The sequence below is a fragment of the Euleptes europaea genome, chromosome 1, assembly GCF_029931775.1.
Source record: "Euleptes europaea isolate rEulEur1 chromosome 1, rEulEur1.hap1, whole genome shotgun sequence".
Classification (NCBI taxonomy): domain Eukaryota; kingdom Metazoa; phylum Chordata; class Lepidosauria; order Squamata; family Sphaerodactylidae; genus Euleptes; species Euleptes europaea.
Genome location: NC_079312.1, coordinates 22,235,696 through 22,246,529, shown reverse-complemented (window position 1 = coordinate 22,246,529; position 10,834 = coordinate 22,235,696). Strand labels below are relative to the sequence as shown.

General features: G+C 48.2%; 1 protein-coding gene across 1 annotated transcript in view; it reads right to left on the bottom strand.

Annotated features, from left to right (window-relative positions):
* Positions 1–1,637: 1,637 nt before the first annotated feature.
* ABHD16A (abhydrolase domain containing 16A, phospholipase) overlaps positions 1,638–10,834 on the bottom strand; it is a 38,273-nt gene continuing 29,076 nt past the window's right edge. Inside the window, exons 14-20 of the mRNA XM_056853488.1 lie at positions 9,657–9,720; positions 8,383–8,439; positions 7,992–8,054; positions 6,843–6,919; positions 5,145–5,243; positions 3,724–3,770; positions 1,638–1,742 (exon numbers count right to left, since the gene is read on the bottom strand). Coding sequence (XP_056709466.1) covers positions 1,659–1,742; positions 3,724–3,770; positions 5,145–5,243; positions 6,843–6,919; positions 7,992–8,054; positions 8,383–8,439; positions 9,657–9,720 — 491 coding nt within the window. The 3' untranslated portion in view covers positions 1,638–1,658. The remainder of the gene's footprint in view (positions 1,743–3,723; positions 3,771–5,144; positions 5,244–6,842; positions 6,920–7,991; positions 8,055–8,382; positions 8,440–9,656; positions 9,721–10,834) is intronic.

Sequence of the window (10,834 nt, the reverse complement as noted above, 5' to 3'; positions counted from 1 at the left end):
CTTCGGGTTTATGCACAGCCCTACTCTTGAGTGATAAACATTACAGTATGTGGGGCAGTTAACTTTAAAAAAAATCAATTTTAATTTTTTTTTTACTCCAAAGCATTTATGGCTCCTTCTTTCTTATCAGAGCACTTAAAATTTGTGCACGAGAATGAAAAAGTGAAAATTCTGTTGTAAAGGAGGGAAGGGGGTGGAGTGGAGCAAGACAGAATTAAAAGTCTTTTCATTATCGAAAGCTTTCCAGGGAACACTGATGGTGCTCAGTTTTATTACTACATGCATTTCATTATGCACATGGATGTTTTATTGCACTTAATTGATCTACTGGCTGTTAAGGCCCCAGAAAATTGCCTTACTAGATCAGATGAATGTTCGCCTAGCCTGGCACTTTGTTTCCACCAGCAGACAGTCAAGTGCCTCTAGGGGCGGACAAACTGGGCATGAAGACCACTCAACTGCAGGGTATTTTCTAGAAACATATATACAAGGCCTCCCAACACAGGAGCACAGACACATTTCCACCAGCACCCATTTTCCTTCATTTTTCAGCCCTTTACCTGTACTGTGTGTGTGTAAAGTGCCTTCAAGTCGCAGCCGACTTATGGCGACCCCTTTTGGGGTTTTCATGTCAAGAGACTAACAGAGGTGGTTTGCCAGTGCCTTCCTCTGCACAGCAACCCTGGTATTCCTTGGTGGTCTCCCATCCAAATACTAACCAGGGCTGACCCTGCTTAGCTTCTGAGATCTGACGAGATCAGGCTAGCCTGGGCCATCCAGGTCAGGGCTGTACCTGTACTAGCTAGCCGTAAGCACTTTCTTCTTAGCTCTCTGCTTATTTTGCCCATTTCCCTTCAGTAACCCAGTCTCATGGGATTTCTCCTCATCTGGTTTCTCAGAAGGCAGTGTGTCTAATGACAGAGTCACTTGCAAAATTTAGTGTTCCCTCACAGAAGTAGGCCAGCAGGTAGACCGGTTCAGAGAGGCGGGTTTGATTCCCCTCTCCTCCACATGCAGCCTGCTGGGTGACTTGGGCAAGTCACAGTTCTCTCAGAACTCTCTCAGCCCCACCTACCTCTCAAGGTGTCTGTTGTGGGGAGGGGAAGGCGATCGTAAGCCGCTTTGAGACTCCTCAAAGGTAGAGAAAAGTGGGGTATAAAAACCAATTCTTCTTCTTCTAGCACTTTACCAGTTTCCTTTGCCATGAGCAGCAAGAATGTTTGTGAGCATTCCAAGGTAACCCAAGCTCAGTCTGTTCACAAGGAATGTTTAGCTTCATACTGTCCACCTAAAGATGAAACCCAAATCTGCCTATCTCTAGAAGTCCACACCCACCCACCCCAGGTCATCTCCTTTCAAATGTTATCAGAGAGCAGTTAAAAAGAAAAAGCACACACCACTCAGAAAGTATAAAAAATACCATCTTTTATTTTGAACCCCCTACAACTATGGGGGGAAGGGTTCCTGGGATTAGAGGATAAATATTACAGGGGAGAGGATGCAGATTTACAGCGTGCAGGTGGGAGTAGAAGAGGTGGAGGTCCGACATACACACACACAGACACGCAAGGAAAGCAAATGCACTAGCCGGAAGGAAAGACATCAATGCCAACAGAGAAAGCTATGAGTGCGGCGTGGAGAAGTGGGGGGCAGTACTGCTATAAATGCCATGGGAGGTGAAAGTCATGGGGAGGAAGTGGAGCGCAGTGGGTCGCTTCAAAGTTCTGGAGGTGCTTCCGGGCCTGTGGGTAAAAGAAAAAAAAAAGGGGGGGGGAGATTTAAAAATGCCTTTATTTCACTGCAGGAAGTAACAACAGTAGCAGAAGAAGAGTTGGTTTTTATTTGCTGACTTCCTCTACCACTTCAGGAAGAATCAAACCGGCTTCCAATCACCTTCCCTACAACAGACACCTGTGAGGTAGGTGGCGCTGAGAGAGTTTGGAGAGAACAGTGACAAGCCCAAGGTCACCCAGCTGGCTTAAAGTGGAGGAGTGGGGAAACAAATCCAGTTCACCAGAATAGCCTCCGTTATTGTATGCTTGTATGATTCATTCCTCAGATCCCCCTGAGAAGGCGCATGTGAAGCGCGTAGGGGCAATTTAATTATTAAATGTTTTCCCCCTTGATGCCTTTTGTCTCTGTTTGGTTTGGTGCGGCCCTCTTTTCTTTTGTTTATTTCACAATGGCAATCAAATGTATTGAGGGTCTCTGTGTGTGTGAATCAAGGTGGAGAAACAGCTGATTTAAAAAAGGACAGACCTCCACCACTGCCCAAACCCACATAAGCGGTTAGTGGGAGAACCTGGAGGTGCTCTTGCTCCAGCGTGGTGTACTGGAACGGTGGACTCTAATCTGGAGAACTGAGTTTGATTCCCCCACTCCTCCACATGAAGCCAGCTGTCTCTCAGCCCCACCTGCCTCACAGGGTGTCTGTTGGGAGGGGAAGGGAAGGAGATTGTGAGCCGGTTTGATTCCTCCTTAAGTGGTAGAGAAAGTCAGCATATAAAAACCAACTCTTCTTCTACTTCCCTGGGCAGACTCCAGTTTCAGCCCACATGAAGTTACTTTCCAGCTAATGATTTCTTGTGGTGGGAAGCTGATGCTCACTACACACTGGGCAAAGAGCACATGAAGCGGGTTCCTAGCTAGTCTCCTGCAAGCGCTCCTCCTAGGAAGGGAAGAAATCAAATACTGGCAGTGGTGGTGATGACCTGTGTGTGTGTAGCAGATCAAAAGGATCTCCTAGTACAGAACCCCGTGTCAAACAGGGACCAACCAGAAGAAGGCCGTGGCTCAGTGATAGAGCAACTGCTTGGCATGCAGAAGGTCCCAGGTTCAATCCCTGGCATCTCCAGTTAAAGGGACCAAGCAAGTAGGTGATGTGAAAGACCTCTGCTTGAGGCCCTGGAGAGCGGCTGCCAGTCTGAGTAGATAATACTGACTTGGATGGACCAAGGGTCTGATTCAGTATAAGGCAGCTTCATGTGTTCAAGGCACTGAATACCAGAGCTGGGAAGCAACATCAGGGGAAGGCCTTGGCTTCAGTACCGTTTATTGGCCCTCTGGGGCAACTCACTGGCCACAAGATGTTAGACTAGATGGATCCCTGATCTGATCCAGTTGGGTACCTCTTATGTTCGCAAGAAGCAGAGGCCAAAGATTCCCTCTTCTGTCACTCCTCCCACCACCTGAAACTTGTATTCAGAAGATAATGTGGAAGTTCCTTCTAGCCATGTTTAATACCCACGAACAGGCACCTCCTGAATGAATCTGGTAAACTCTTTTAAAGCTACCTACGCGACTCACCCCATTCATTAAGAATAGCATTGGATGGAATATGGAAACCATGTATGGGGCGTCTTGTTCACAAAAATCACCACTGGGTTTGCAGAGACGGGGAGAGTAACCTGCAGGTGTGAAAGTGACCTCTGGAGCACTCACTTCCAGATGGTTTCAATTATGGCGGACTCCAAGCTTCTACATGGCTTGGGCAAGAGCAGAATATCTCCCTTTCCTTGGACTGAATTCCTTGGACCCCATTCCTGGATTGAATGCTATTGTGGGGGATCTACTGCCTTGGTGGGATTGAGCACCTGGATTAGCCCACGGTGTGCATGGAAAAAAAAATCACACCTTAGTCTAGACTCTTGGTTTCTTTAGCAGGGAATGGGGTGGTCGAATGAACTGGAACTAGAGAGGTAGCAAATGTCAAAGAGGACTCACCAGGAATAGTGCAAGCTGCCGTCTCCCTTCTGGAGTCATGTCATCCCCTGGTTTGGAGAAGAATAAGGGGTGAGATTAGAGGGTTGAAGAGGTAAGGAAGGTGAGTCCTAGAACCCATTCCCCAACACGGCCCCTGCTTGCCCTCTCTATGAAGTTTTGTAATGAGCTGTAGCTACTTCTTCAACTTGTTACCTAATTTGTGTGACCCATCTCCTTTATTCTAGAGACATGTTATCCAATCTGTTCTTCCCAAACTCTTTAAGGCACCAATACCGCTTGCTGATCCTATTTCCTTCTCATTCCTAATGTTATGCTTTCAGTCAACATCTCTCGATAGTATGCTTTCGGTCAACCTTCCCTCCAGACCTGATAATCACATGGCCCAACTGCTCTGTTCAGGACCCTCCAGTCAGTCAAATCCACACATGTCCAACGTTCTAACCACCAAAGAGGCCAATTCTCATCAGAGGCACTGACCACTCAGTCTCTTCCATATCACTTAGCTCCTATCCATCAGAGAGCTCTAACCCATAGTACTCATAGAATCATAGAATTGGAAGGGACCACCAGGGTCATCTAGTCCAACCCCCTGCACAATGCAGGAAATTAACAACTACCTCTCCCCACATCCCCAGTGACCCCAACCCTCCCCCCGCCATGCAGGATCCCACAATCAAAGCACTCCAGACAGATGGCCATCTAGCCTCTGCTTAAAGACCTCCAAAGACAGGGACTCCACCACCCTCCGAGGCAGCCCATTCCACCGTCGAACAGCCCTCACCGTCAGAAAGTTCTTCCTAATGTTTAGGTGGAATCGCTTTACTATTAGTTTAAATCCATTACTCCGTGTCCTAGTCTCTGGAGCAACAGAGAACAAGCTAGTTCCCTCATCAACATGACATCCCTTCAAATATTTAAACATGGGTATCATGTCACCCCTTAACCTTCTCTTCTCCAGACTAAACAAACCCAGCTCCTTAAGTCTCTCCTCATAGGGCATGGATTCCAGACCTTTGACCATTCTGGTCGCCCTCCTCTGGACACGCTCCAACTTGTCAACATCCTTCTTAAATCGTGGAGCCCAAAACTGGACACAGTATTCCATGAGTATATTGGACAAGGTATACTCATAAAAACCATTATTCAAGGAATCCTCTGGCTTCACTGGTCAGCGATGGGAATGGAATTTAGAATGGACCAATCAATGGCAAAAAAAAAATAGAAGGTGAGGAAAAGTTCCTCAACAATAACCAAACTAGATTGATGCTAGTACCCCCCGCATCTTACAGTTTTCACAACCAACAGTTCTCTGATGTTTCCACCAGCCAAAACAAGCCCTGCTGCTCACAAATGTCTACAACCCATTTCCATCCCTCAAGATTCCCTCCGGTTTGCGCCTCTTCCTCCAGCAGGGGGCTCACCAACAGTCCAGGGAAAAGAGTCGCCATGCTCGGCCTTGTAGGACGTCAACACGGATAGACACCAGTCATCTTCCACCTCATAGCTGCTGTAAACGGAGGCTGTGGAGACAAGGGGAGGGGGTTGGCAATGCATCCGCGCCTTGCGAGAACTGATTGGCTTGAATGCCACTGGTGGGGGGAGTGGCACTTGGTAACCATGTGGGCAAATTACCCCAACCACAAGGCACCACGTAAGTGCCTGTGGGGGATTAGGGGTTGTATGCAGGGGAAGGGGTGAAGAGGTGAATAGTAAAATGCTTTCTTGCAGCCAGTGCGGTGTAGGAGAGCCAGCGTGGTGGATTCTAATCTGGAGAACCGGGTTTGATTCCCCACTCCTCCACATGAGCAGTGGACTCTGACCTGGCGAACTGGGTTGGTTTCTCCACTCCTACCCATGAAGCCTGCTGGGTAACCTTGGGCAAAGTCACAGCTCTCTTAGAGCTCTCTCAGCCCCACCTAGCTCACAGGGTGTCTGTTGTGGGGAGGGGAAGGTGATTGGAAGCCAGTTTGATTCTTAAGGAAGTGGTAGAGAAAGTCAGCATATAAAAACCCTTCTTCTGTTGGTTATGGTTCAGTAGCCCCCTCTTTTCCTCCTTTAGACCCACCCTCTGAGCACTGCCTTGACCTGGATGGCCCAGGCCAGTCTGATTTCACCAGATCTTGGAAGCTCAGCAGGGTCAGCCTTGGTTAGTACTGGGAGAGGAGACCACCAAGGAAGTCCAGGGCTACTACGCAGAGGCAGGCAATGGCAAACCACCTCTGAGCATCTCTTGCCTTGAAAACCCAATGAGGGGTCATCATAAGTTGGCTGCAACCCGATAGCACTTTCCACCACCACTGAACACCGTCCGTCCACCTCAGGTCAAAGCAGTTTCTCGAGAAACCTATATGACGTAATATTACACCACCCAATGTTCTCTGAGCATGTTCTAAGTGCCTTTTGCCACGCCACTGTAGCCTGTCCTCAAATTCAGAATTAAGGGGCAGATTTCTTTCTGGGGTCTCTGGTCAGGCTTCCTTCACAAGCTTAAAGTCTAGCTTGCGTTACATAAAACATGCCTCGCTCCAGTTCCCTTGGCAGTTGTCTGGGAAAACAGTTTCACTGAAAGCAGAGGTGTTGAACTCATTTGTTATGAGGGCCTAATATCACATAGATGTCATTTGGTCGGGCCTTGTGTACCAGCCCAGATTGGCCATGTGTACCAGTCCGTAGCCTGCTCACCAGCCCAGATCGGGAGTGTGTGTGTGTGTGTGGTTTCCTCAGCTACTGAGCCCAGCACATACAACACCCTCCCCAGCAGCCCCCGAATTGGGGGGCGGTGGGGAAGGGCAATCTATGCACTGGCCTGGAGGCCCCGCCTTCCGATCCCCGCTGCCTCAGATCCCCATGTGGTGGTACCAGCCGGCGAGTGGTGTGGATTAGAAGACCCCCCACAACCCAGAATCCAGTGTGTGTGTGTGTGTGTGTGTGTGTGTGTGTGTGTGGCTGGCTTGGCCTGTGGGCCAGATAACAGCGCTCAACGGGCCGGATCCGGCTTGTGGGCCTTATCTTTGACACCCTTGCTTGAAAGCTTATGGTGGCACCGCTGTTCAACTGCACACTGTACTTGGGCCTGTAATTCAATATCACCAGAGAAAAGGAATGTGTGTAGGCTTTACCCTCCTCCATGGGCGTAGAAGCTTCCAGCCATTCCCGTACGACTCTCACCCCCTCCTCGGCCATGACTTTGGGATACCTGGGGTAAAGAAAATGCATTGAAAGAGATGCCTGTCAACTATTCCTCTCTCTCCAGTCAAGTTGGGATGCTCGCTGTTGGCCTCCTAGAAGACAGATTGTAAATTAACCTGGTGTATACCCATGGCAAGGCAACTGAGCAATGAATCACAAAGTCCTTGATTCAAAATCCTGACTCTTCTAACAGCTCCCCGGGTAGGCTCATGCAAGACACTTTCTCAGTGGTCCCCCTTTAGCTACCAAACGTGGATAAAAAATACTGATCTACCTTATGAGTTAAGGGTTATTACTGGATAAAGGCTTGGCTCTGACTTAGTTTTTCCACCAGCAAGTACTTCTACTTGTGAAGGGTGATTTTTCTGCTTATCTCCTCCTGCACCAGCCCCAAATGCTCCCCCAAACCTGTTTCTTGTTATCCTATTCCCCCTCCGCCCCCCTCCCCGGGACAGGATTTCCGAAGGCGTTTCAGGCTGTTGCTGAAGAGGAGAGGTGGGAAAAGAATGGCCTGCAAGTGGAAATCCTTGTGCCCATGGAAATACCAGCCAGGATCTAACCTGAAATGTATGAAGCATTCCGAACACTTTGGAAGCGCTAAACAAATTCTGTGTTTCTGTGATTGTCATTAAACTGGCCTCTCTTCAAGATACCAAGCCCAGGTCCAAAATGGGCACTCTATGTGCTTGGCTCTAGAAAAACTATCATGTATAAAATAAAACATCTAATACCATAAAATAAAGACTCACACAATATTAAAAAACAGATGGCGCACCAACTAATGCAGTGCCCTCTGCTACCTAATAAGTGTCAACGCCAAATAGGCAAAAAAAACCCTTACAGAATCCAGATGTAAAAAGAAAAAAAGGGGGGGGTGAATGAGAGGTTATTCATGCTTACAGAGGTTATTTGACTGGAAGAAAGCCAAGTCAAAAATAAACACAGGAGCCAACCCCCGCTCCAGCCCCACCCTATCACTGTTCTCTTCCTTTTGTCCTGTTGTTTTGTAAGGGCATGACCTGGACCGGATCAGGCTAAGTCACATCCAGTTTCATCCGGCAATAGCTTCGTACGTTTACCTGAACTGTAGTAACTTCAGAAGCAAGTCGTTCCCTCTGTTGGACATAATATCTTCAGGAACCCTAAAAATTCAGGAGAAGGAAGATTATGCAATGTTAGGTGTATTGTATCTAATGCGTTGTGGTTAGCGGACCTGGATTCAAATCCACACTCAGCCATGAGCTCACTGAATAACCTTGGCCCGTTACCCCGTTTAGTCTACCTCACAGGGTTCTTGTGAGGAAAAGTGGTGTGAAATCTATAAATGCGATGAGACAAAATTCACCTGCATCATCCATGCTGGCCCTCATCTAAAAGTAACCCCCCCCAAATATTCTTATTGTTTCTACTAGGACACATTCAGCTTAGCAATGTGTGCTGGGTACTTCGCTCAACCGTCAGTTTACTCACGTTGTGGTAATGATCTCGTCTTTGGTTCTGCGCACCAGCAACACGGGACCCTGGTACCTGAAGAGGAGACCACGATAAGATTCATGCTCGCGTCTGAAGGCACTCCACAGCTTTACACGCCCAAACCTGCTTAAGCTTAGCAGTAAGCTGCCTGGATAGAAAACTTGGGCTGGGTTATCAGACATAATCTGCCCTGAGCCCTTCGGTGGACGTGCATGACATCAGGAAATAAAAGTATCATATGTTAAAGCAGATAACTCAAGTACTAGTCTTCATTTAAGCACTCACTGGTTACCACTAGGAAGGCTTGGACCTGATTCCAGAGAAGGGCTGAGAATTCTTGTCATGTTTGCAGTAAAACTGGGGCAAGTTGCCAAGTTTTAAACACAAACAGTCTGAAAACTCCCTCAGAAAGCTTAACTTTGGTTTCAAAGAGGATGACGTTTCTAATCCTTGGCGGCTCCAATAGAAAGCGTAAACAACTATGAGAGTGCTGTAAGATAAAAACGGGCCTCGCGAAATGGAAGCCAGGGAGAGTCTCCAGGACAGACTGCAATCCATGAGGCGAAGTGGCCATAGGTTGCATGCCTAGTACGCTAAACTGCAAGTACCTCTTTTAATTCTTTTGCTACGTATGGTGCAAGCTGTTTCCCCTCACAGCGCTGGCCAAGCCCTAGGCCTACCTGACTGCCTCAATTTAAAACTACACCACCCTCAACTGCTGGTCACTGGAAAATGCCCCCAATGTGCCATAAGTCAATTTTTTTTGCAAAGCGCATCTCATTCTCTTCCTCCCTCTGCTCAATGATCAAAAGATAATTACAGCAATTGGAGATTATTCTGAAAGGCCCTGTTCAAAATCGAGCGAGGGTTTCTCAGCTGATTTTTTCCCCTGATGTGCATTAAAAACGTTGTATTCTCTACATATAACAATATTACTTTGTGCTAATCTCGTGTTAGCTTTGCCCCTCAGAATCCAGCAACCTCTAATCCACCCCCTTGCCCGTCCTTACAGGCCAATGTTTTTCAACATCTGAGACTGGGGGTGTCAAACATAAGGCCAGAGGGCCAGATATGGCCCCTTGAGAAACCTTATCAGGCCAGCGAGCCTGAGACCGCCACCCCTCCCCTCCGACCCATTCGCAATCTGGGCTGGCGAGGCATGGCCTGGCCCGACCAAGTGACATTTATGTCATATCCGGCCCTCGTAACAATTGAGTTCGACACCCCTGTCTTAGACCATCTGCTGCAACCCCCCCTTTTTTTTTGCTTACTTGCAAAGCTGTTCTCCGTTGTTAAGGTTCAAATGCAATCTCACTGTCCTGGTCACCAAACCCCCTGCGGAGAGAAAACAAATTATATCAGCTTGGTCTCCAGTCAGTGTGTCCTTAAACCGAGTCCATCTCACAGCTGTCAAAATAATCCCCTTCCGCAGCCTTGCAGGATATCCCGCTTAGCTGCTCCCAAAGTACACATTGCGGAGCTGAGGTGGCAAGAGGCCCAGGCGCTGACGGGAGGCCAAGCGTACCTACGGACAGCCAGCAGCGACCGACCAGCTGATCAGCCACCTTGAACGTGCTTCCGCGCAACACCCATGATAAGCGAGGGGGGACAGGTGCTGGGGTGGCGCTCAAATGAGTTTCACCCTGTCTAAGCTGGGCAGGTGTGGACATCATGAAAAAGATGCAACCCAATCCTAACAATAACAACTTGGCAGCAACGGGGAACAACGGGGATCGCAGCTCAGGTACAGAGCACAGGTTTCGAACACAGGTACCCCTAGGTTCACTCTCTGGCACCTGGTTATGGGCACTAACCAGAGACATGGCATTTTCGGTGGTGGCATCCCCACCCTTTGGAATGCCCTTCCCCATGAAGTTTCAAAGCCAGGTCTCCCAGATCCTGCTCCAACACTCTAGTCACTACCCCACACTGGCTCTTAGAGAGCCAGCGTGGTGTAGTGGTTAAGAGCGATGGTTTGGAGCAGTAGACTCTGATCTGGAGAACTGGGTTTGATTCCCCACTCCTCCACATAAGCGGCGGAGCCTAATCTGGTGAACTGGATTTGTTTCCCCACTCCTCCACACGAAGTCAGCTGGGTGACCTTCGGCAAGTTATAGCTCTGTTAGAGCTCCCTCAGTCCCACCTACCTCACAGGGTGTCTATTGTGGGGAGGGGAAAGGGAAGGTGATTGTAAGCTGGTTTGAGTCTCCCTTAAGCGGTAGAGAAAGTCGGCATATAAAAGCCAACTCTACTTCTTCTTCTTGTGCTTTTATGCCCTGGCTTTTCAAACTGGCTTGGCTTCTTTTTTATTGATGGATTGTTAATTTATTCATTCTACGGGATTGGCTTGTTTTATTTCGAGATTTGTTTTATTGTCTTGTTGTTATGGTCTTGATTGGGTTTTATTGTGTTTCAGTTCTGAGCCACCTTGAACAGATTTAGAGGAGCA